Source organism: Pelecanus crispus, chromosome 3 (assembly GCF_030463565.1).
Source record: "Pelecanus crispus isolate bPelCri1 chromosome 3, bPelCri1.pri, whole genome shotgun sequence".
Lineage (NCBI taxonomy): Eukaryota > Metazoa > Chordata > Aves > Pelecaniformes > Pelecanidae > Pelecanus > Pelecanus crispus.
In genome coordinates this window covers 112,210,749-112,238,317 of record NC_134645.1, presented here as the reverse complement: position 1 = coordinate 112,238,317, position 27,569 = coordinate 112,210,749, and the positions used below count along the sequence as shown (strand labels likewise).

General features: G+C 37.2%; 1 protein-coding gene across 1 annotated transcript in view; it reads left to right on the top strand.

Moving 5' to 3' along the window:
• EIPR1 (EARP complex and GARP complex interacting protein 1) overlaps positions 1-27,569 on the top strand; it is a 76,246-nt gene that overhangs the window by 36,095 nt on the left and 12,582 nt on the right. The window contains exons 3-5 of the mRNA XM_075707020.1: positions 12,411-12,510; positions 23,569-23,705; positions 27,089-27,256. Of these exons, the coding sequence (XP_075563135.1) occupies positions 12,411-12,510; positions 23,569-23,705; positions 27,089-27,256 (405 nt within the window). The remainder of the gene's footprint in view (positions 1-12,410; positions 12,511-23,568; positions 23,706-27,088; positions 27,257-27,569) is intronic.

Here is a 27,569-nt window from a genome sequence, read left to right as displayed (position 1 = left end):
AGTCCTTGACTAGCATAAGCAGTGCTTAGCAACAACTAAACCCTCAGTGTGCTATCAACATTCTTCTCCTACTAAATCCAAAACACAGCACTATGCCTGCTACTAGGAAGAAAATTAACTCTATCCCAGCCGAAATCAGGACAGGAAAAAACTGAAGTCCAGGAGTTTTTAGGGGTTTTTTTTGTAACAGCTGCCCAGCTGATACTAATTGTTTGTGTCATAGGCCTTTCAATTTCTTCACATAATGCACAAAATTTCAGAGCTATCAGGAGACACGTGCTGGTGAAGCTGATTAATTACAGACAGAATCAAAAAATTATCAGCATTTAAGAATAATTTTTCCACACCTGGTTTGTTCCATGCATTTACATTTTTCCATCAGCCACTTCTGATATTACAAAGATGAAGTATAGAGAAAGTTTTTTGGAAAAACTTACTGTATGACAAGTGTTTTCACTGGGAATGTAACTTACAGCTGGTTTTCAGTATTGTCATTCTCCGCTTTGTGTTCTGAACCTTTCTAAAATGGTAAAAATTTTAATGTTATTTTAGGTTCTAATTCTCTCCCCTCTCCCTTCTTCCTTAATTCTGTGTAATAGCCTGAATTCTTTACAGGATTTTGCTCTTTTGAATCTTTGACTGTCCTTTATTGTAAATAAATCCATGTATTATATGTAAATCCAAATGTTCAACCATTTGTTGTCTCTCACATTTTCTCTCTCATTTTCCCCTTTTGTCATCCTCTAAAATGTGTCCGGAACCAGTAGAGTAATTTATAACACTCATGTCTCTTTTTCATTTCCTTGAATGTTTTTGGTAATTTTGAGTGGTTAGTATTGTGCAAGTTTAAAACTTTAAGCTATTCAATGTAATCACATATACTAGGGAATAATTGTGATTCATTTAATTAGATAGTGAAATAATAAAGCATTGTGTTATATGCCCAGTTTATTATGTTAATTTTTGATCAGAATTTATTTGACTCTAGTCTTGTAAAGCTGTGGGAAACTTAATGAAAGTAAAATATTTTGACATTGAAAGCAATACTGCGGGAAAAATGCGCTGTATGTCATATATGTGAACTTGCTCTATGTATTCAGTTAAGTTACAACCACTTCTGATAATTTCAATAGATTTCATATGCTTAAAATGAAAACTAGTTTTGTTGAAGTCTTTGCAGTTGTTTGTGTTTATCTTGGCTTTGTAAATCATGACACAGAAAGTAGTACAGAAATTGTGTTACTCTACAAGTAAAAAATGATGGGTTTGTAGAGTACTATTTCACTTCTCGTTCCCAACTTGAAAGTATTTTTTCGCTTCAGATCTCACTGTGTTGTCATATTCCCTAATTTTACTGCCAAATTAGTTGAGATTTTTCCCCACTGAAAGAAAGCTGAGCTATTTTTAAAAGATTTTTTTTTCCTATTTATGATGCCACTTTAGCTATTCTTAGCACTAAAAAAATTAGGGTTGCAGTCTTCCCCAACTGATTTTGCAGGTTAAATAGATAACAGCTGGTTTTATTTTCAGTTTTTTATTGAATTGCTTAAAAGGTTGGTGAGAAATGTTAAAAAAAAATGATGTTGCAGAACTGTGGAAAAAATCAGTTATGCAGGAGAATCTTAAATGTTCACAAGGAACTAGCTTTGAACAGGTGTCCCTGTTTTCTTGGTCTCAGACTCCAGTTTGCTCTCCAAAAGCCCATTAGGCATTTACTATTTAGAATATTTGTTCCTCAGAGTACAATTCTTTCCTAGCACAATATTTTGGGAAGATTATAGATGAAATGCTGACACTTGCTTAAACAGTAGTTAAAAATTCAGGGCTTTAAAATGTCTTGAATGTGTATTGCATGAAAAAAATTGATCCTTGTACATTTGTAATTAAGTGTATCTATTAGGTAAAATGTATGTGAGAATTTAAGGGGTTTCCTGAAGCCTCAAACAGTCCATCCAGCCCAGTGTTCTGTCTCAGGCTATGGTGACGGAAAGGTTATTTAGTGACAACACACTAGCTAGAGTCCCAGCACTTCTTGCAGTCTATTCACCTCAAATTCCCCCAGTATCTACAGTCACTGGATTAGGGGTGTTAGAGGGTACATTTGCGCCGGGTCTGTGCAAACCTTTATCATTCTTGGTTTTGCTGTTCTTTTGAACAGGAGTGGTGATTTTTCTCAACTATCAATGCAGATCCTAGGCAGTCATAGTTTTCTTCTTAGGCACATGTTTCAAATCATTGGAGAAATGTACTGGGATGAATATTCTATTTTGTTGGGGTTCCCTCCCCCCCCCCCCCCCCCCCAACCATGCAGATGGCCTGTTACAAATACTAATAAATTAGCAAGGCTATGCTATATCTGTGTTGCCGTCATTTGAAAAATCCCATATGAAAATACTCAAATTCTGTCCCGCCCCGAAACTAGATGTGTGTTTCCTCTAAAATGAGTCTGCAGAGATTGGTTTTGCCCACTCCAGCTGTTTCACAAATAAGCTTGTTTCAGCCCTTAATCTTTACATTAGTACATGGAAAAAACTATTGGCATTGTGTGGCCTCCAGAGGCTGGGCAGGACTTTTACCTGACAGCTCCCTACATGCTTTCCTGCCAGGCATTCATACTACTAAAAAGCTTTTCCTAGCTTGACCACCTTGCTGATCTTTGACAGACAAGCTGGTTATATGTTGCTTTCATGACGTCACATATCCATAATATTAATTTGGGGGTTTTTTTAAGCCCTGATCAAGCAACAGAATGGAAATGCTGTCCATGGCAGCAGCTGCTCCTAGAATGATAGAGGTTATGTGACTTCTGTCCATCTGCTTCGGAAATGAATCCTAGCTTTACACACAGATTCCCCGTGCCCCACGCAATTTCATTAAGAAACTCATATATGTGCTGGCGTGTTCTGTTCTTCTACATGTACTGTTCATTGTATATAGCAGTTAACTCTGGGTGACAGTAATCTATCGTCAGTGTCTGCTTGTGTGAAATATGTTATTCCTCCTTACTCTGAAGCTTTTTTTCCTGCTGCTGTTAAGAAAGAAGGTGAAAACAACTTTTAATAGTTATGTAGGTCTTTAAACTGTACATACTTTTTCAAACAGTTCTTATTCAACTCTTTGGCCATGTTTCTTGTCCAAAGCATGTTGTTAGTCGATCCTGTTTCATATTAATAAATAGGTTTCAGCTCCTCAGTGAGTTGTTCCTAAAATTGTAAAATTATTTGTCTGTGTAATAGTATCTGCAAATCCTCCAAGCAGAGACACAGCTTTATGCTTAGTAAAGTGCTTTTTCGGGCATGGGGTATAGAGTGCAACAGGCACCGTAAACTGTGTTGCCAAAACACTGCATTCCTACAGTAATTTAACTGCATGTACTCTAGACCTTTTGTTATTGTAGATATGTCACCAAAAAACCCTACAGCTATAATGCATTCTGCTGTCTCATCACGTCTCACATGGACTTGTTCTAAAACACTTGCAAAAAGACTAAAAGAACTTCCAAAATGTTTTAAAATAGCCATTGAGTCCTCAGATATTTCAGCCATCAGTAACAGTACGATAATTAAAATACTACCGTCAAATATTCATCGTGGTAGTGTCACAGAAACTTAACAAAACTTTTGCAAGAGCTGTCCTATATGTAGACAGCTTGAGTGTAGACACTTGAGCAATATGGGAGGGCATGGATGAAACATAATGAATTTTAAAGGGTTTTGCATATTTGCTTCAAAGTATTATTTTTGAGTGTTTCTGCCATAATATTTAAATATTCTAAATAATCCAATATTAATTACTTTGAGGAAATACTGACTTTCTTAATTGGTTGTATTCTTTAGACTGTATTTGATGTTTCATAGAATGTCAGAAACAATGCGTAACTTTTTTAATTAAACCCACCCCTAGAAAAGCTCTTCCCTCTCTCCTCCAAAAGAGAGTAAAGGAGAATAAAACAGCCTCCCAGGTTTCATTGGGGGAAAAAAAAAACCAAACCACAAACCAAAATACCCAAGAACAAAAAAACCCAAAACCAACCAAACAAAAAAACCCCACCCAGAAACAAACAAAAAAATACTGGGAGATTTGTTGGTAAGCTGTCTTTTATATAGTAGAGATGTTACGAAAATATCCTGTGACAGTGCCTTTTTTATCTCAATAAACTGAAGACATATTGGTCTTTTACAGTACTACTATGGTCAAACCAAACCAGTGCTATAACTTCCAGCCTAATAGAAATGACCAGAACAGGGGGAGCCAGAGGTCATGTACCCTGATGCTGTTATAACTGTATTTAACAGCACTTAAAAGACTAGGACATGCGTCCTCTGCACGTGATAATTCATTTGTCAGTTACCCAGGTTGGATAGACAAAATAGCTGCAGACGAAACTGAGAAGACTACTCACACTTTTTAGGAAGGACAGGCTGGGATGATGAGAAGGAGAGTTGTCCTCTCTGTGAGACAGCTGCTGGTGTTCATGGAGCTCTGTCTGAGGATGGATTTTGAGCCAAATGAGAGCTTGTGAGTAAGGACTAAAGAGCAGACCACTATGGGTAACACAGTAATGGGTGTCTGCTGTAGGCTACCTCATCAGTAAGAACAATTAGATCATAGAATCATAGAATTCATAGAATACCAGGTTGGAAGGGACCACAAGGATCACCTGGTCCAACCTTTCTTAGCAAAAGCACAGTCTAGACAAGATGGACCAGCATTTTGTCCAGCTGAATCTTAAAAGTGTCCAATGTTGCAGAATCCACCAGTTCCCTGGGGAGATTATTCCAATGGCTGATTGTTCTCATTGTGAAAAATGTTCCTGTTTGTGTCCAATCAGAATCTCCCCAGGAGTAACTTGTACCCCTTACCCCTCGTCTTTTCCGTGTGACTCCTTGTCACATGAGGCCTTCTACAGACAGCTAGAAGTAGCCTTATATTTGAAGATCCTGGTCCTTGTGGGGGACTTTAATCACGCTGGTATATGCTGGAGGGACAACACAGTAGGGTATAAGCAATCTGGGGAGTTCCTGGAGAGCATTGATGACAACTTCGTGACCTGAGTGACAGAGAAGCCAATGAGGAGAGATGCTCTGCTGGACCTCATATTTATAAAGAAGGAAGAGCTGGTTGTGGATGGGAAGGTCAAAGGCAGTCTTGGCTAAAGTGGCCATGAGATGGTGGAGTTCAGGATCCTGAGAGGAGGGAGCAGGGCAAAAACCAAGCTCACAACCCTTGACTTCAGGAGAGCAGACTTTGGCCTCTGTGGGGATCTGCTTGAGTAAGTCCCACATGATAGGGCCCTAGAGGGAAGAGGGGTCCAAGAAAGCTGTTTAATATTCAAGGTTCACCTCCTCCAGGCTGAAGAACAGTCTATCCCAACAAGCATGAAGTTGAGCAAAAATCCAGGATATCTAGTAATATGCTGGGTATCCTACGAAGAGGCAGACCTTAGAGGAGAAGGCAGTGTCCTAAAAAAATCTAGTATACCTTTTTTTACCTTTAAAGCAGAACTTTTTCTCGAAAGATGAATTAATATTCCTTGTCTCTCTGGAATAAATACATGTGACAACAAATGGGCAAATTAGCCTCATAACATCGTTAATAAACTGTAAGGACTTGTCTCCAATACCAAATGAACTTGGAGAGCCCCCAAGACCTTGATAATACCATGCTACAAAACTACTTTGTAGTGTGGATTCCAGTTAGTGCTACCCATGGGGTTTTTGTTCTGTGGGATTTTCATATGGACTATCTCTCTGAATACAGAAGAAAGAATCTGCTTCACCCACAAATTGATGGGAAGGAATTTAGGATTTCTTAGGTTACTGCAATCTGAAGATCTGTAGGTTACACTTGTTAAAACTCTCACCATGTGCTCTACAAGAACTGTCCGTGTACGGAACTTGTGTGTTTTCTTGCTTCAAAAATAGACACAGTAGAGCATGGTTGACTGATGTCTTAAGTCTGAAAATGGTTCATCACAGCCTCCTTCCTATAAAGTAGGTCTTGCTACTTACTGTTTCACTCATTTGGTTGCATAGCTTGTTCATGCTTTGCATCCACCAGTAATTACTCTTATTGTGCTGCAGGTATGTGCAGAATGTAGTAAGTTGGTTGAACTACAGACTAGAGATGTTGATTCCCATCTATAATGATTCATGACTTGAAATGGTACTAGTGACAGTTTTTGTCACTTTAGTTCATATGTAGAGTCTGTATAATCCATTTGCATGGTTTTGCTTTGCTGTTTTAAGCATTATTAATATGTAAGGCCGTGGCCAACCAGGCAGAAGTCTGAGATTTGTTAATGAACTATGGAGGTGTTCACCTGTTGGTCATCACTTTAAATCATGAATTGTTCAACAGGAATGTAATAGTTGTTTCTACAAAATGGATATTTAGGAGCTCCTCAAAATCAATGAGTCCTATATCTTGCTTTCATGTAACAAATTCAGTAGCATGCTTTCTGTTAGATTGTGAACTCCTAGGATTCAGACTGTCTTTGTTATGTTTGGTATGTACATAAATACCTTTTCAATGATTAAATTGATTAGGCCCATAAAGCAAGAATCACAGTTCTTTCTTGCTATAAACTTGTTGAATTGCAGTTGTAGTAGACAAGGAGATACAGTGAAGTATGTATTTACTTCAGTGTTGAAGGATGACCCTTTATTACTTTGCATTCTGCTTTATATGATCTTTTCAAAAAGACTTTGAGGTTGCCAACACTGTAGTATGATAATTTAAGGAAAAAAATTGAAAATATTTTAGAGGCAAGTACTTTTTCTGTGTCACTTCTTTGTTGGTATACTCTTGTATTCGTTTGTACAACAGTTATTTTTCTGAATGTAAAAATAATTTAAGAGCCAGAGTAAAGCCTAGGTGTCTCTGGGGTTCTTGTCCAAAATAATCTTTAACTTCATTTCTCGTTCTTCTCAGCAGCCTCTTAGCCAAAAAGGCATCTAAAATAAGTGCACCTTATCTTAACTTTCAGGTTTTGTAGGAAGCTATGGTTCTTGTTTTACTGTGTCTTGAGGAGTTGGACACCAAAATATATCTCAATGGCTGAGAATTTTGAGACACAACATAACTTTCATGTGCTTCCAGCAGCATGGACTTCAATACACCACAAAATAGCCAGAAGTGTTTTCATTCAGAAGTGTGGCCACTCTATAGAGCACTTGGGTAAGGGGTAAGAAGCGTGGGTTCCGGGCTGTCCTCAGCGTGATCTCCTTACTCTTAGAATAATGTCCTAATCACTAGATTAGCAGAGTCACTTTTAAATTTGAATCATTCTACTGCAAAGAAGGCAGGATACTTGGGTTCGTAACACATGAATTTTGCTGATGGGCTACATTGAGGTTGCAGGATGTTCTGCTGAGTTACCAAATGTTTGTGTGTATTTTCCATTTTGCAGTGCATGAGAATTTTTAGTCTAGCAAAATGTTCCTGCTTATAGATATAAATGGTTGTTGCTTCTATAATTATGGTGAAGTAGTACTTAATGCTTGCTTTGTCCAACACATTGTGGCTGACTGCAGTTAACATCTATGAAAGTGTTTGCATGTTGCTTTATTCTTATTTAGTCTATAATGGAGAACTTTGAATTGTTCATTTGTAAATGCTCAGTGCGTTAATAAATGATGGTGTTAACTATCTTTTCAGCATAAAACACAGATAATAGAGTCCTTTCATGTGTGCATTTGAGTGAATATTTTAAATTCTCTTTTTTTCTTTGCTAGGAAAACATTCTCTGTAGGATTTAATTTTTTTACCAAAAACTACTAGCTAGAGGCTAATTTGAAGCATCAGGAGTCAGATGATAACAAAATAGGGTAAAAGGCAACAAACATAATTGCTTGTCTGCTGTTTATAGATTATCTAAAGAGCAGCCGTGAAGTTGACACTCAGTTTCTGAGTGGCAGCTGTGAATTGACAATTACCTTGTCCATTTCTGAAAACTGTAAGCATCAGCAACTGTTGGCAAACTCAGGAAAATGGTATTGCCTGGTTTATCTGTTTTTGCTTTTTAAAGATTACCACCACCTCTGCTGTGTCTGAAAATTGTTCTAAATGAAAACTTCAGTTTTTCTAAAATTTGTATCGTTGAAAGCCAGGGGTTTTTTTCACTCAACAGTGTTTTCCCCTTTCTGCATGATATTTCATGTTTAACATTTTCATGACTACAGAATACAGCTGAATATGTTACAAAGAGTGATTTGAGTAACCTTCACTTAGATTATAAAATCTGAATGATCACTACAACCACACCCATAAAACAATGAACTTTCATAAAAGACAAATTAAATAGAAGGAAAATGGGCATCTCACAAGGACAGAGTGAATGTGGAGAGACCTTTTCATTCCAAGGTATGTCAGCTGGGTTATAATTGGCTCTAATTAGCACAATGTATTCAGCTATAAAAATTCTTTACCTTGAAGCTCAGTGACACTCAAAGATGTGAAATTTCTTCCTACCTTTGAAAACATCAAAGAAAGTACTTCCATTCTAGCTTTTACAATTGGAAGTTCAGTGATTAGTGCAGGAAAAGGGCAAATACCTCAGCAGGCATAAAGAATATTGATCTCTGGCTGCAAGAACTCTTAAAGAGTTAATTGGTCAAACCAGATTTCATTGTCTATAATTAAAAATATATCTACATATGTCAACACCAGATGCCAGGTATACTTTCAGCAATATCTAAGAAAAATTTTGGACTTTAAATAAATGTGATCAGAATCATCTTGAAGATTTCTTAGTTACCCATTCAGTTGTGTGATTATCCTGATGTCTTTTAATTTCACTATGGAAAACTGGGTTGTGGAACGTTAGCTGTGATCATATGCAGCGTATAGTGCATTAATTTTTTTCATCCTGTTTTTTGTGGTCATGAAATGTTTTCATCTCTTTGAAGGATCTAATTGGAATATAAGAAGGGCTTGATTTATATATAATTGATATGTAAGAAGGGCTTCTACAGGTATGTCAACCAGAAAAGGAAGGTTAAAGAAAACATACCCCCCTGATGAACAAGAAAGGCGAACGTGTATCAACGGACGAGGAGAAGGCTGAGGTACTCAACAACTTCTTTGCCTCACTCTTCACCGGCAAACTCTCTCCTCACCCCTCCCAAATCGATGGACCACAAGAGGGGGACCAGGGGGGTAAAGCCCCTCCCACTGTAAGGGAAGATCAGGTTTGAGACCACCTGAAGAACCTCAAAGTACACAAGTCTACGGGACCTGATGAGATGCACCCCAGAGTCCTGAGGGAATTGGCTGATGTAGTTGCCAAGCCACTCTCCATGATATTTGAAAAGTCATGGCAGTCAGATGAAGTCCCTGCTGACCGGAAAAAGGGGAATGTTGTTCCCATTTTTAAAAAGGGAAGAAAGGAGGACCCTGGGAACTATTGACCTGTCAGCCTCACCTCTGTGCCTGGGAAGATCATGGAGCAGATCCTCCTAGAAGCTATGCTCAGGCACATGGAGGACAGGGAGGTGATTCGAGACAGCCAGCACGGCTTCACCAAGGGCAAGTCCTGCCTGACCAACCTAGTGGCTTTCTCTGAAGGAGTGATGCCTCAGTGGACAAGGGAAAAGCAATGGATGTCATCTACTTGGATTTTTGTAAAGCGTTCGACAGAGTCCCCCACAACATCCTTCTCTCTAAATTGGAGAGATACGGGTTTGATGGGTGGACTGTTTGATGGATAAGGAATTGGTTGGATGGTCGCATCCAGAGGGTCGTGGTCAATGGTTCCATGTCCACACGGAGACCGGTGACAAGTGGGGTCCCTCAGGGGTCCGTACTGGGACTGGTGCTATTTAACATCTTCATCAATGACACAGACAGTGGGATCGAGTGCACCCTCAGCAAGTTTGCAGATGACACCAAGCTGAGTGGTGCTGTTGACACACCAGGAGGACGAGATGTCATGCAGAGGGACCTGGACAAGCTGGAGAGGTGGGCCTGTGTGAACCTCATGACATTCAACAAGGCCAAATGCAAGGTCCTGCACCTGGGACGGGGCAACCCCCGGTATCAGTACAGGTTGGGGGATGAAGGGATTGAGAGCAGCCCTGCGGAGAAGGACTTGGGGGTACTGGTAGATGAAAAGCTGGACATGAACCAGCAATGTGCGCTTGCAGCCCAGAAAGCCAACCGAATCCTGGGCTGCATCAAAAGAAGCGTGGCCAGCAGGTCAAGGGAGGTGATTCTGCCCCTCTACTCTGCTCTGGTGAGACCTCACCTGGAGTACTGCGTCCTGTGGGAGCTGTGGGGCCTTCAGCACAAGAAGGACATGGACCTGTTGGAGCGGGTCCAGAAGAGGGCCACCAAAATGATGCAAGGGCTGGAACACCTCTCCTGTGAGACTAGGCTGAGGGAGTTGGGGTTGTTCAGCCTGGAGAAGAGAAGGCTGCGAGGAGACCTTATTGCAACCTTCCAATACTTAAAGGGGACCTACAGGAAAGATGGGGAGAATCTTTTTAGCAAGACCTGTTGTGACAGGACAAGGAATAATGGATTTAAATTAAAGAAGAACAGATTTAGACTAGACATAAGGAAGAAGTTTTTTACAGTGAGGGTGGTGAAGCACTGGAACAGGTTTCCCAGAGAGGTGGTGGAGGCCCCATCCCTGGCAACACTCAAGGTCAGGTTGGCTAGGGCTCTGAGCAACCTGATCTGGTTAAAGCTGTCTCTGTTCACTGCAGGGGGGTTGGGCTAGATGGCCTCTAAAGGTCCCTTCCAACCCAAAGCATTCTATGATTCTATGATTCTATCTGTGCAGCAGAACTATATGAAATTCTGAAATACCCATGCCAGTGGTAGTTGGTTACTTCTCATTATTATGGACAAAATGATGGTTGAACGTGTAATTGAAACCGCTTCATAATTTTTATTATCAACACTTATTTTCAGTTGCTTATAAGTTTTTCCAAGTTGTACCATGCACCTTTAACAAGAAACACTTTTGAAAATAAGATTGACAATACTACAGACAAAACAGCCTAATTTAAAGGAAATCATGGAATTATTCTAGTTCCATGTTCTTGTTAAAACACATTTAAAAACATGATGGTATGTTAATGTACTAAATTAAGTGATTTTGTCCTAATACAAGAGAGCTCATTACAAGTGAACTTTTATAAGTACTTAATTTCCATGGACTGACAGTATAATAAGGATGCAGGTCATGATCTAGCAGAAGATATATGCCGAAGCTAGTCCTTTCTTTGATCTGCTCTGTTGCCTTAGGGGAAAGTTTAGTGTTTGAGGAGTCAGCGAACACACCCTTTGAATTACAGTTCAAGCTTTATCATCTACTTGGTGTTATTTTTCTTTTTTGGCGCAGTTCTATTTTGTCTGCATAGTCTGGCTTCGCCATAATAGCAAACAAGTGCAGTCATCTGCCTGTATGTCTAATGCTTGTTTTACTGAAAGTGCAGAGTAAAAAGCAATGAAACTGTTCATGGAAGAAGCAAGAAGATTTTGAGAGGAAGGTATCAGCTGAGAATAATTGAGGTTGTGTTTCACTTACGGTATGAAAAAATGCCACTGTGTCACTTCTTTCTGTTACCTGCAATTTCCTATTTTCTTTTTATTGTGTTTTATACCATCAGATTAGATGGAGTTCCATGGCTTAGATCTGGGACAGCCAGGTCATACCCACTGTTCTAGGAAGGTAGGAGTAATGCAAAATTGGGGATAAAATAGGAGCAGGCATAGTGTGCAGCACCAAGTTAGGAAGGTAGCTAGTGGCTGCCTGATGTTGGGCTCACTTGCCCAAGGCTGCATCTACTCATGCAACCCTCTTTTATCTCTTCAATCTGGATACTGAATTGATTCATGCAAAAAGCTAAACAGACTAGAAAACTTAGATCTAGTGATGGACTCTTGTCAAACCTCAAGAGGTACTTCTTCATCAGGATGAGAACAGCATATCAAATACCTTTGAATAACTTAAGTTTTTGTCTACATAAGGGAAGAAGGATTTGGAGAAGCTCTCTTTTACAGTTAGGCTAGCATCTAGGGAAGCTGGATGGCATTCCTTTTTTTGACAGATTTGGGCAGGATGTCAAAAGGGAACTCAAAAGAAAAAGAAGAGGATATGTACATTAGTACTGACTAAAAGATTCCATAAGCAAGCCTAAGATTGGTATCACAAAGCTTTTAAGTAACTGATGCAACAATCATGTTCATCTAGTATGTGTAAAAATTGCAAGATTGCTAGTTAATGGCAGATTTGGCACTTAAAATATGCGACTGACTTCAGCTGAAGGAAACCATAAGGAATATGTTTTAATATGTTTCGGAATAGATTAGATCCACAGAGTTAAAATGGCTTGCTAGTGCAAATTCTGATTGGTTTTAATGTTAGGTTGGTTTTTTCGTTTTCTGTTTCTGTTTTACAGTGTTATGTGGGAACCAATGGGAGATGGTAAAAAGATTATTTCGCTGGCTGATAATAACATATTATTGTGGGATTTGCAGGAAAGCTCGGCCAAAGCTGTGGTAAGAATTCTTTTTTAACAAATCATTATATACTTGACTATAGTACAAACATCAACATTCCCTAGCCTGGAATATGCTAATCTTTTAACTACTCAGAAATATCTTGTTGCCTTTAATGTGGGTGGGGGAAATGAATACTCTATCAGTTGTCTTGAATACGAGTGTTTAAGAGTAGGCAACTTGGTATTTTTGTATCTGTTGCTAAAGGTTAAATATTTTCCTTTTTCTAGAGTTGCCCTTACTTTCTTACTGGTTTTACAGGGAATAATCTAAAATAAAGCAATGCTAAATGCTGAATGTGTATGAGAAAAATATTGGTGATCGGTAAAGCCAAAGGTTATTGAATTCAGATAATAGTGTATTAACTCATGTTGGATAATACCATGCAGCCCTCTATTTAATTTACAACCCTTGTTGTATGTATAAGCATAATATAAATTCCTGTATTTCCTGTGCACTTTTTTGATATCTCAGTATTAATTTAATCTAGTACCATACTGTCTATTCAGATTATTTCACTCATTGTTAAAAGCATCTTATTCAGGAATGTATATGAAAAGGTGTCATTAGCATAGATTTCTGTCTGATTATGCCACCTCTTACAGGTAAACAAAAAAGTCTGCTTATTTATGTATAATGACATAGATTGCATACAGAAAACTTTGACTGTTTCTGTATAGAGTCATTTAGGTCAGTGTCTGTCCTTAAAAATGGAAAATTATTATGTTGATGACATTATTGTTATTCAGTTGATCTGTTGTCACTACTTGAATTAACTCCTCAGTTTGATTTGTTCAGGGTTAGTTTCTTTTGTTGGATGCTACAGAATCAGATTTTTTCAACTGGCAGTTGCTTAAACAGTGAAGATGTGTCCATAAACTCTTCCTTGTTGTACCATCTGACTGTGTGCAAACAGGTGAAGTCTTGAGTTGTTATTATTTTGCTAGATTTTGCATAGTATCAATGTAATGTAATATAGTTTAATCCTTTAGGTTCATAATTAAGCCCTTTGGGTTCCTTCACTAGAAGAGGAAACTTCATCTTTTTTTTTCACCTGGAACTTCAGTGTTACATTACCTTTAAATGCTTCTTTGATGTAGTGTTTGTTTTTATCGAATTGATGTTGAGAGTTTCTGAAGGCTAACCTCCAGGAGCTTGTCTGTAGCATTGTATCCACTGGATTTGCATTACTCCTACATTAGTCAGTATTTCTTTTCTAATGTGTGCATAACACACAAGCTTTTTTGGAATGCTTTCTTTAAACCTGTTGAAAAACTACTTTTGGGGGTGGTGCTGCTTCTGTGCTACAGCTCTTCATGTCTCTTTGAAGTGCTGGGACTGCTAGACTACTTAGAATGGAGAAACAGAAAATGCTTTCTTTGGACAGCTCCGTCCTCTCTTGCTAAAGTTCTTTTGAATGTTAATTAGTTTTTTCACTGTCCCAACCACTTGCTCATAACTGTCTCAAATTTCTTCCTAATCCTAATCTCTCTGAAATACAATTTCCCCCGGGATGCTGTCTAGTGTGCTACCAGTCTCTCTATAAGTATGTGTGGGAATCTTGTAATGAATGCCAAATTCTTTTTAAATTTTTTTTCTTTCCTCATTTTATTTTGCTTGGGATTTATTTACTAAATTTTTGCATGTTGTGTCTTCCTTTTACTGTTCCTTTCCTCGAAACTGACCTCCTCACTCTGTCACACAAATATTTGTGAATGTAACTATGATTTCCATTTTCTTTTCCTTCCATTGCTAGAACTGGGATCCGCGTCATTTTGGAGAGGACTAGATTTTTCACCAAGCTATGTAATTTCAGTGTGATTTTGGAAATCAGTATTTCTGTCCTCAAAGAAATATTCAGCTTGCTGATCCCTTCAGTATTTCAATTAGTGTTCCTTACCTAGAATATATTTTATTCTGTTACTTTTAAAAAAATGCCTGTACTGCATCAAATGTTTACGGCAAAATAAGGACTCCAGAAGGGAAAGTAAGCGATAAAGGAACTGAAGGGATTTAACCTGTGACATTTGTTATATGCTTATAATTGATAAAAGGAAATGAGAAAAAACAAAAGTTAAATTCTGCATCAGAAAATCTGCTTCATCTAAGCTAAGACTATGAAAGTAGATATATCAACCCTTGACTGATATCTTCAGCTAGGAGCATTTTGAAATGTCTGTTCAAAACCTTACTTTGCAGAACTTAGGAGTGTCGTTTAGATTTTACAGTCAGGCTCTCAGGAGACCTGATGTAGAATTCTGTCTAAAATAATCTAGTATCACATGTGAGTGCACTGTAAATTAGAATTGCTTATGATTAAAGTTTTACCTGGAAATAACTTTACTGTTATCAGTCTTCTGCCCCAGCAATTTTGAGTTACTCTTAGACGATATTTGCTTCTTCAGTGAGTTAGTGACCACTTTTAAAGCGAAGTTGAATAGTGAGAGTCCATGGAAACTTGGGTCTTAGGAAGCATATCTCCAGGCATCTAAATTTTAAGCCAGGTGAATCTCTTCTAAGATGACTGGTATTGTTGCATTCCTGTTGAATTTTTCTCTGCAACAAATTTGTCTCAAACATGTCCGTGGGTTCCCGAGTTAACCAGAGTCCAGCTGAACAAGACTCTGAGGAAAGCATGAGCATCTCTTTAAAATGCCTACCGTAGACTTTGTAGTAATTAAAATTATGACATCCTAGAGTCCATAGGCTTTTTCAGGCCTAGAATCAACTGCTGTGCATTTCTGAAATCTTTGAAGGTTACATCCTTCCGAAGAGATTAACTCCCTGTTAGAATCTATAGAAGGCTGAAAACCAATAACTTATTCTGTAACAACTTTATATTTACAAAAAATTAAGTAGGACTGACAGTTACAGGGAGCAATTAGTAAAAATAAGAAATGTTTCGTTACTGAGATGGCTTTCTGTTGAAAAAACCAAGCAAAAACAAACAAAAAAATTAACACTCCGCCCCATCCTTTGCTGCTGTAGTATTTAGAATGTGAGAGAGAAATTTGTGAGAACAAGTTGGTTAGAAGACAGATAACATTGGTAGGTGTAAGCAATAAATATGTTTTCCATTTGGTTATCACCATGTACAAGGAGTGTTTGTAGGTCAATAAGCTGTTGGTGAAATAGTGATTTCTTTCTGTGTATATCCTGTTTATAAGAGATTGTTGAATGCAAAATATGTTGTAAACCTAAAAAGCACATTATTTGTATTTTAATGCTTTTTGGTCAGAATGTAAAAACATACTTTTCTGGGATACTAATAAAAAGAGCTTTTTTTGGCCTTGAAAACAGGTACAGAACAGCCTACAGCAAAAAAAATTAACTCTCACCAGCATTAAAAAGGGGACATGTATTTTTAAAAACAAAAAAACCCCACAAAGGTTTTCTGAAGAGAGACCATGGTAACCATTCACAGTTTCTTTGGAGGTTATAGGTGATTATACAAGACGTCAGTTGGTGCTGTGTAGAAAATTCTTGCCAGGAAGTCCATATTTGCTTTGTATGCAGATACACGGGCTGATTTTTTGAAGGGTAAGAAACATGGTGTTATTGTTCATTAGCATAAAAGGTTGTCAATTTTTGGTACGTCTTAGCCGCCTGATGTCTTATCACCTAACATGATGTTTGGTTCTAGCAGATGGTGACAAAGCAGTAAGTAGCTAGTAAACTTACATATTCTGTAGGGACTATTGAGGTGAAAAAGTCTTTACAAAGTATTCCCGTTGCTATAGACCATGTACGTACGCGCGTGTGTGTACACATTATTTTAACTGAATAAATCAATAGCCTAGGATTAAGATAACAAAAATGCCAGTGTGTTTGAATTTTTTCCCTTTTTGTCAAAAACGTGACGGTGTTCAAGTTGAATGACACCATCATCATTAACTAAAAGTAGGATCTGGTCCATTCTATCTGTATCAGTTAATAGAAGTAAGGAGGTATTCATTGCACTGGTGCAGCACTGCTTTTCCTCTTTTAAGAACACATTTCAATTGCTTCCTTTTTGGAGAGGTATGCATTATAGGCAATATTAATTTTAATGGCAAGAGGTAAACCCAGTGCTACTCTTCACGGAGTTTTCATGTTTGTAAAATGTTCATCTAAAACTCAGGTGTAGTATTGGTGAAAAAATGAAAATACATGTGTCTTCAAGATTTTGCATAGGCCAAAATTTCTGCTTGCCTACACCGATCAAAACTTTAGAGTCTTTTATTGGGTGCACCTCCTCTATCTGCCTGGGAGTTACAAGTTGCAGTGTTTAATTAGAATTATCCTGAAGAATTTTAGGGTTCCTGATATTTTCAGAGCTTCTTTGTAATAAAATTACTGGTGTGTTCATTCTCTGAATTATCTGGTCAACCTGTCATAGGAAACATTCACTAGCCATAACTTGCTCTACCATTCTGTGGGTTTGGGGGTTTTTTTCCCCCCTTTCAATGTTTTTTTTGCTAACTTGTTTCTTCATTACAGTATTTAATACAGAAATATTTGCCTGTATTTGCATTAAGACAAGCTTCTCCTGTCCTCTTGATCACTCCCTTCATTATTGTTTTGAGGACATTACCTTCTGGGGTGAAACTAATCTTATGCTCACTGCATCATTACCTTTTGCAATTAAATTAGCTATTCTTTGCCATTTATAATCATTAGCTGAACCCAGGAGAAGCCCAACCAATCCACAACGTCTGGGTAGATTCTGCTGAAAAGATGACAGTTAATATTTCTGTATACAGACTTTAGGTCAGATGTCACCAAATCACTAGAACTCTTCCTTGGGTAAATGCAGTATGTTTGGAATGGCAGATGAGTGCAACAGAATGAAATGGAGATGTTAAACTATAGATATTTTTCTGTTTGCCTTATGTTTTCACAAAGGGGAGGAGGAGAGGTGTGGTTTTGATCATTTTTATCCAAATGATTAATTAGATTCCTTTTAGATTTCCTGTCCCTTCTGGATTCTTTAGTAGTATTTAACATATAGGTTAATTCAGATCTTAATGATCTTAATTCAGAACAACAGAAAATATTTGGTAGTGGCATTCCAGGCAAGAAGGAAGATCTTGTGGGGAAGATTTCACAGTCTATCTGGATAAATGAAATTTATCCAAATATAGGAGGATGTTAGGAATAAGCATGAGATGCTTTCCTGACAAGTTGGCCGATGTTCCTCAAGGCAGGAGATACATTGTGGACTTCAGTGGAGAACTTTGTAGAGTGCCCCATAATTACTGCAACTAGAATAAACATAGATTAATTAAAGGATGACAAAAATCTGTCTGCAGAAAAATGAAAGAGAAATTACTGGATCAGAAAGAGGATAGAAGACCAGTTCTTAAAGAGTTGGTGTTGGGATCAATTTTGTTTAATGGTCTCCTTAACAATAGCATAAAAGTGAGACTGAAATGATGAAAGTTGCTGATGACAGAAACTTGGAATGCATCATCAATATATAGGAGTAACAATATATTTCAGAGGACGAACTAGCTGCTCATGATGATTAGTTTAATTTTTGTAGTATAAAGCAGAAAACTTGAATTTAAGGAATAAAAATATTTTCTTGATGAGAGGTAGAAACTCAGCACTTAAAAATATGTAGATTCTGTTACTTAGCTATTCTGAGAATGACTCTGAGCTGCCAGTATGATGAGGCTGTTTGAAAAAGGCAAATGACTGTAAGATGGTTTAGGAGAAAAGAACAGTCATGAAAGGACTATGTGGTGTGGGTGCCTGCAATGGGAGGAATTTAACTCAATGAATTTAAAGTCCTCATCAATATTTCTGTTTCTGTCAATAACAAGCCAGAACAACACTCATCCCTTCTTAATGTGAATCTCAAAATAGTCTTTCAATAGCTTTGTTACTGTGGTTTATTACAAGGATGTGTCCTTCAGGCTGTCTTGATCTCCACACAACCTCCAGCATGCACAGAATTCTGGCCCATTTCCAGTCGATGAGGGTATGACTAAAAAGCAAAAAAAGTAACATTGTGTGTGATTTATCTCAATGAGTTTAGTAATCACTACCATGAGTTAACTTCTTTCAGTTGATACTCTAGAAATTCTAAATATTTATGGACTTAATTGTTTAAGAAGTTTTCGCTACCCTGTCTTCACTGAAGAGGCAGTCAAGATCAAATAAGCATGTGCAGCATAAGCCTATGAATATTTCATAAATGGAATAATGGCTTCTTTAGTGGTCTTGTCTAGAATGCACTTGAACATCCAGCAGATTTTTAGTCTTACAGCCTTTCAGGTAAGAAGTGAGAGTTCCTTACTGTTCACTTTTTTGTGAGTTTTTTTGTGATTTATTCTTATTAAAACACAGCTGCTGCTGTAGGGGTAAGAACTAAAGTTATTAAATAAACTTTTTTTTTTTTTTTAAAAAAAAGCATTCAGAAGTCAAAAGGCATGTTTTGTCATTTATTAAGTAGAAAATTTCTGGTCTTTTATCTTTCAAAGAATTTCTAAGTGTTTAGAAAAAAAAAACAAACCATGATCTATTTTACGTACCTCAAATTGTAGTGGCTGTTTTTGTCAAGAAAGGAAAACAAAGTCATTTCATTAATAAAAATGCAGGATATCGATGTATTGATAAATATTTAGTAGATTGATGCAATTGTTAAGTCTTTACGTAGGAATTTGCATCTTTTGCCCTCCCTATATAATGACTGATAATCCTATTTTTTCAAATGAGAAAATTCTGAAACTAAGATACTAATCTGTGTGCTAATATTACACACTCTACCAAGTGGATTGATTTTAATTAACAGAAAAGAAAATTTCATATTTTTAACATTTTTATGCTAGCCTTTATTTTCTTATAAGAACATTGCTTGAGTGTCAGTGGTAACCATTTAAACATACTAAGAAATGTAGCGTTTACTTTAATTTGGTACTTTTTTTTGTTATCCAGAAAGATGTTATATGAATTTCTAAATTAATCAAATCAGAGCATTAGAATGTTCTCTATTTTCTAAATATTTTGGTTTTGGAGATGTTTTCTAATGGTTTGTGTCGAAGTTGGTTTGAGGGAAACAGCTGACCTTCCAAATGCATGACGTAATTATTAATTTTTAGTCATTCTACCTAACAAAAAAAGAAAACCCAAGTTGTGCCTATAAAAACATATTTATTAGATGAAGATAGCGTAGTGAGGGAACAGAACTGCATGTTTCCAGTTACCATTTTGTCCAAAAGTTTATAGAACTTTAGAACTGGTCCTCTCGGATTGTTTTTCATAATATGTTGTGAGAGAAGAAAATTATAGCCCCCTCAGAAGAAAAGTTGATAAATTCTGCCATTCATCTGCGTCTGCTTCATGCTGCTCAGTTCTAAGAAAGGTTACGCTGATCCATACCTGAGTCCATGTAGCCCGCCAGTATTCTGCTTGAAACAGTAGCCATAGCAGACTCCAAGGAAAAGTTCAGTGGAGCGAATGTATTGGATACTTTGCCCTTAATACTCAGACAGTCTTCTAGTGTTTTCAATCCAAGGATTTTTCTGAGCCTGGTTAGGTTTGTCTGCTTAGTGTAACCCTCAATAGACCTTTCTTCCAAGTACTCTCCTATTCTGTTCTTGGACATAAGTAAGCTTTATTCAGTTTTGAAGTATCTTTTGTCAAGGAGTCCACTGCGTGGAGAACCACTTTCTTGCTTACTCTTGAATCTGACTTCTACAGTCTTCATTCCATGGCCCATAGCTCTTTTTTTTGGAAGAGGGCATGAAGAATTGGTTCACTGTCTCCATGCTGCTTGTGATTTTGCTAGATAATTTCTCTACCCTCTAGAGGTTAATATATGTTGGGGTTTGGTTTTTTTAAGGATACTGGCTATCCTTTCCTCTTTCCTAATCAGTCCTTATGAGATCAAAATTTGAAGCAGAAGAGGCATCTCAGTCCTTGCTGATGTTTTGATAAAAATAAGTTGGAGTAATTGATGTTTTCATTTGAATACATGGAAATCAGTCTTTCAAAGCTAGGATAGACTTTTTTCATATTCAGATACTTTGCTTTTGTAAAACTCCTTCCTTCATTGAGGATAACATATACAGTTCTATTCTGATCATATTGCATTGCTTAATTTTTTTTCAGAACCTTTTATTTTGATTTCAAATCTTTGCTCTCATGCAATTATAGTATAATATCATACTGCTGTTTTATTATTGTTCTTATGTCACCAGCTTTAGGCACTGATCCACTTAAGCACTTATAAATAGTGTTAAATCCATCCATATTCTGATAACCATTTTACACTGTTCAAGATTTCATTTTGTCCAGACTTTTTTCTAAAGTCATGTGTGATCCTTGCACAATGCAAGAACAATAGCTAATTCTGTTGTCTAAAAGTCAACAGGTCTTCCTTCCTTTTTTTTTTTCTTTACTGTAAGTCACATTTTGTGTTTATAAAATATTGCCATGAATTGTTTTCCTTCAGTATCCAGTGAGGCCCTCAGAGCTGTATGTCTTTATCTTCTGGGCAGCACAAATGCAAATCCTCATGTGAGATTAGTGTTTTAAAATATGCCTTTGTTGTGTTTTCCTTTCCTTCTGTAGTCAACTTTTCTGCCTTTAAAGAAGTGGAGGTAGGAGTTCAGGGTAAAAAGAAAGCTTGCCTACCTGTCTGTATACTGAGGTATGAATTAAAACTAAAGCTAAGGTTTTTTTGAACCTGCATTTGTAATTCTGAACTACCAGCTTTGTTTCCTTTAAGCTCGTTTCTTGGATTTCCAGGAAGGAGACTTGCAGACCTCCTTCTGTTACATAAGGATTCCTTCTTATGTATGAATATTTCCCTCCCTTACCTCTTAGCTCTCTTTTAAATCCATGGAGATCCTTTCAGGCTCATAGACGACATGCAAAAGAACATTGAACAAAAACTTACTGAATAACTTCTGGGATTTCATTTTATTAACAGAAGTCTACCGTGAGTTGATTTGGAACTTGGCTGTATACATAGTTGGAGATCCATATGAGGAAAGATGTAATTTAATTCCTGCGAGTACTTAAGAATTGCTTGGGGAAGGCAAGGATGACTTGGCCAATCTAACATGTATGTGATTTTTTCATATGTCTTGTTAAGAAATAGCACAGGATGTGTGTGCTGGCCTAACCCCTAAACTTTGGGCTGAAAAGAAAAAAGTTTTGATCTTTTCATAATAGTTTACATGATAAAAGTTGAAATAAAGACTTAAAAAAAAAAAAAAAAAAAAGGCTGGAATGCTGGAGAGAAAGTAGTATCTACTGCTGATAAAGGCCTTCTGCCCTGAGTCTTATTTTGGATATGTGATGCTATCTGTCTCAAGAACAGATTTTGGAAATACCTGATAAGAGATACTCTCTGTGTTGGTATTCTCTTACTGTCAGTGTTAACATTTGCTTCTCTTTGCTCCCCCTAGTCTGAGCTGTATTTGGCCAAGACTGCTTACTAAAGAAACTTAGTTTAATTTGTGAAATGACCCACTAAAGCTCTGCATATTCTCTTGTGCCTGGAATCTAGTATGTGTCAAAAAATAAACAATGCAGTTTATTATCCTGTGTCCAGTGACCTATGCAGTGGTTTTCTTTATATTAAGAACCTGCAAGTTGTAGACAGGCTTTCAGCTTGTATTTGTACTTGAGGAAGAACAGTTCTAGAGAAGTAGGTTTGGCCACAGTGTAATACCACTCAACACATGAGCAAAATATAGCCTTGCATGCTGGGAATTCTACATTCTTAAAAAAAGAAAAATCTGAAAAATTTGTGGAAGACAACACATCTTAGGTAGCATAGACTTCAGTAGTGGAAGAGTTGTAATTTCTAGATCGTTAATCTGAATGCTAAAATAAATAGGGTATTCTTGGTGGAACTGTAATAGTAAAAAGATAGCAAAATACCAGAATGAACATTGCTATCATACAAATAGATTTAAGCAGTCTTGTATTGACAGCATAATTTTCTGTAGATGTCAGTTAAACTTTATGTAAGCAGTATGTATGTTTTAGTCTTTTTCATCCATCAAAGTGTAATATTTCTGCTGAGAAATCTTCTATTTAATAGAATATTTTATGATGTGTTAGGATTTAGGTAAAGGAGAAAAGTGATCCAGCAAGATCCAGCACAATAATCTGCTTTTGTGAAATCCATCTTAATGAAATATTTTGAACTGTGAACATCAAGTGCAAGATGACCAAATAAGTCTGCTGCCTGCCTAGCCGCTTGGAATTTGTATAAATTTTATATCTGATTAAAATGCAAGTATTTTGGGTTGTTCCCACCACCACCACCACCTTTGGATATTAAACAGTCAGTTTCAGTAAGTGATTAGAAGTAATTTGCAGTGTCTGCAGCTTCATTTTTCCCCATGTTCACGTGGAATTGGATGATAACTTGCTGTACAACTTCAAAGAGAAAGCTGATTGCTTTGTGCCTTCTTTTCATTAACTATGGAGTTGCAGAGATGTCTGCTCAATGGCATGCAAACCATGGAACTGAAACCTTTAATTCTCACGGATTGTAGATCAGTGATCTAGAACCTCCTGTTATTTTAATAGGCATGTATGTGATGGCATGGGCACCTGGGCCTTGACTTTTTTTTTCATTTTTATTTTTAAAAGCTACTATACATTTATCAAAGAGTCTTTGATACTATAATTCTGTTTTTGCAGATAAAATGTGGCATTTTGACATGGAAAAACAGTCTTGTAAGGCTGTTCATGAAACTAAATGGGTGTGTTTATTTGTCTGTTTGAGGCAGCTATGAATTTGTGCAGTGTGCCCTTATTGTCTATCTACCGTTTCAACAAACTATCTGAAACTGTTTATTTTAGTTTATAAAGTAGTTCAGTACTTCTGATATTTCTGAATACATTACGCTGCATAAGCCTTTGTAAACATTACTTTTTGAGCTACAAAATAAGCTCTAGCTTTTAATTTTTTCTGGTTTTTATCCTAGGATTTTGGTAGTCTGTTACACTTGGAACAGTAGGCTATTGTGCAGGTTTTTTCTTCAGTGGAACTAATTGCACTTTAGCTTTAGATTTAGAAATATTGCCAGCTTTCTTTCATTATTTTAGCTCTCTAGTTCTGCAGCCTTGGAAGGGAAAGGACAATTAAAATTTACTTCTGGAAGATGGAGTCCTCACCACAATTGTACACAGATTGCAACAGCCAATGATACCACTGTTCGAGGATGGGATACACGAAGCATGAGGTAATAAGAAATTGCAGTCTTATTCTCTGAAAAATACAGTCTCCTTTGGAGATGCTCCTAACAAATTTTTTTGTTTGTTTTTTTTTGTTTGTTTGTTTGGGTTTTTTTTAAAGATTAGAAATGTGGCAAAGCTGTCACTTATAAAAGGAATGGTTTGGCTTACATAGCTGATATATTCACAATTTAGTAAAGGGGTTTCTCTGTTTTTTCCCCTCAGCTTCAATTCTAACTTGTATTTTGAGTTTTACTGAACTATGTACTAGTCTCAAGATGATTTGTGCAATACATAGGCATTACTTGAATGAAGCTGTTCTGTAATTCAACCTGAAAATGATTTAACATCAGTCCTGACTATACTATGAACTGTCTTCATAGCATACTATTTAAAGGTAACTTTAATCTCTGAAGGTAATTCACAGGGTAAGGCCACTCTTCACTTTTCTGATTTTAACCCAAAGTATACTATACTATATTAATGATTGTAGCATGCTAGTTATGTGAAACTACTGAATCTAGCAAAATCATAACCAAATCAACTAAGGCTTTGAATATACCTAATAAGGTGTTTTCCCCCCTGCTCAGCTGTGATTTTGATAAGCAAAGGAGTGATGTTGTGCACATCTGTTGCCATGACTACTAAAGCCTGTGCAAGCTTTTTTAAGATATGCTTTATCCCCTTAGCACATAGTAATTTATCACTAAACCAAGAAGACCGATGTCTTGTAATAACTTTTGTTGCCTTAAAGGGGGATGACTTTAAATTTAGTTCTGTGGTTTCTGCCAGCTCAGGGGTGTAGCAATAAATCCCCATGTTTGCCAGCCTTGTGTGTTTTTGCCAGAAAGGTTTATTTAATTTAATAAACAAAAGCTAAAAACACAAATATAATAATTAAGTCACTTCCTGTACGCTTGTCATCAGGTTTGAAAGTCCTGTTCTTTGCCCTGTAAAAAGATATATAAAAATCTAACTTCATATATACGTGTATACTTTCATTTATGAAGACTTTTAAATGAAGCATACAAGAGAAGAACGAAAGGTCAAAGTAGAAAGGTGGTTTTATTATTTAGTTGCTTTTTTGTGATGTTTTTGTAATCATCCTATTCTTAACATATAGTGTGAATACCTTAAGATTAAAGCCTGTGTTTCTAAGTAGAAAATGTTAAATACTGTGAAGTCTGCTTCATGCTCTGTCTCATTAGAAAAAGCATCTCTATCTTGCATTAAGTGAATACTCTGAGTAACTTTTAGGAAAGATGGATAGTCCAGATATTAACAGGATCCTCAATGAAAGCATAGCTTGGTTAACAAAAGCAAACCCCACAATTCTAATTACTTGAAGTGAAGCTCAGATTAGATAGTCCTTGAACCAATTTACAAGTACTAGGCTATGCCAAAGAGCTTTTTGCAAGGTACTTGAAAAATATGTGAAAGACTAAGTCTCATCTGCAATTATACTGTAATATGTCTAGAATTATGTGAATATTTGATAACCGACTGCTTAGGCTAGAGGTAGGCATTTAAAGTCAGGACAGTATAAACTGTGGCAGTATAAGAAGCAAAAAATGAGAGGGGACGAAAAACATATCAAGGACAGAAAACTGCTATACCAGCAAAGAATAAGAGAGGAGAGATACTAAAGAAGTAGCTAGAATAGCTACTTCTGCGGAGTGCGATTATGATAGCTGTAACATAGAGGGAGTGAATGATTTTGGACGTAGCAAACAAAGAAGAGGGGAGACAAAAGAGGTTGGTGGGAAGACTCCTAGAATAGACTAGGAAGCAATCTTAATCAGAGAAGAGCTTCTGAAGCAGAGGAGACAGACACTAGGCTGAATGGATTTAGAGAGAGAATTGTATCAGGAAAATTCAGACTCCAAGAATAAATTCTAAAGACTATGGAAGAAAAAAAAATATGAGCAGGTGGAGCCAGTAGCTGGAGAAAATGTTCATGTGGTCTGGCCTTAATCTTATGATGTAAGTGGGAAATTCGATGTAGGTATTATTGCTGTAGGTAGGATGATAGAGTGAAAAGAAAAGAATATTCATATTTGGGAAGGAAGGGGATCAAGTGGTCAGAATAATACTTAAGTTGGGCTAAAGGCTTTCATGGTAAGCACTACTGAATGTACAGTGGACTGTGGTATTTCTTTTTAAGCCCTTACACACATCTCCAAAAGCAATGCAACAAGTGCAAGAAGTGAAATGTGCAATAAAGGAGGAAAGAAGTGTTTTGAAGCATGCTTGAGATTTTAAAATTTTCCCATAAAGATGTTTCAAGAAATTAAGAGGAAATGTTGAAGTCAGATCCCAGAATACCTGGTAGAAAGGCATACTTGTGTGATACCCTTAACCTCTCAAACTCTGAGGAGAGTGTTGAAGTTGGGCGTCTAGGTGATTTCTATACCAGGTGACTGCCGTGGCTGCAAGGATCTCTCTTTATGGAGCTACTTTGCTTTGTATTAGTAGTTAGGTGTTAACAGCAAGAGACTTCTCTACCTGATCTTCAGAGGAGAGCATATATACAGCACAGGAAATACAAAGTTTTGGTCAGCCTATGTTTTCTGAAGAGAAACATTTTTCATTTAAAAAAAGAAAAAAAGCTCATGAAGTGTTGACAAGTTCTAGTGAAGATTGTAGGAGACTCATATCTAAGCAGTATTTTGGTAGATGGTGGCTTTGAGAATGGACATGGGAACAGGTACAGCCTTTTCATAAAACTGGTAATGCAATAGGGGAAACAATCAGAAAACCAACCCTAAGTTTAAGAGGCGAGGAATGGAGACAGACTGATGGAACGTGATGTTTTGAATAAAGATGCTAGGTTATTGGCAGTACTACAAATGTTTTCTGAAGTGGTCCACATGCATGAGTATGAGCATGGCTGAGTAGTTTAAGGGCCACAGTTAAATTAAGAAGGTAAGTTCAAAATAGAGCAATAATAAAAAGCTGTTGTTCGTATCTGTTGTCTACCTTGCATCTCAGCTTTTCATATAGGGAGAACTAGATGTCATAAATACAGAATATTGGTATAACTGCTCGGGGATGGAGAAGCTCTTTTCTAAAAATATTGTGGTTTGGCAGCAGACATTTCATAACAGTTGTTAGAGAGCTGTGCTAGGATCATCTGGAACCACTGTTTCCTTTTAGCTCCAGATGATCCTAATGCAAACAAGAAAAGAGCAAAGCTTCAATGCAAGCTGAGAAATCTATACAAGTCACTGTTGTTAGCAGCTGGGATTTCCCTAAACTATGCACTAGCAATGGGAACTCTAGGTCTGCGGGTGCTAAGGGGATTATGCAAGTTTCCAGGGAAACGGATTCCTGTCAGTGGAGTGCAGTTAGCTTTTTATAGACCATTTAATTTTTTTAATGTGTTTTACAGACAGATATATTGCATAGAAAATGCACACGGACAGCTGGTACGAGACCTAGACTTTAATCCCAATAAACAGTACTACCTGGCTAGCTGTGGAGATGACTGCAAGGTGAAATTCTGGGACACAAGAAATGTTGCTGAACCAGTGAAGACGCTAGAGGAGCATTCCCACTGGTAGAACAAATTATCTGCATGCTGTTTTGTGGGTGGATGGCTTATGTAATTTATTCAGCTAATTATTTTACTGTTTAGGAACAATGCAAACTATGTTTGTGCAATTGTGAATAACCATTTTTCTGCATGGAGGAAAGGTTTCAACATGTGAATGTTCCTTCTGTGATTGTAAATTAAGAGTTTAGACAATGTTAGTCTAATTGGCAAGAAACTGTTGTTAACATTGTTGGGAGATAGGGTGCACCTTTGAGAAGCACAGCACAGCACAGAACTTGGCTTGAAGGGGCCAGCTGGGACACAGGTGTGCCTTCCC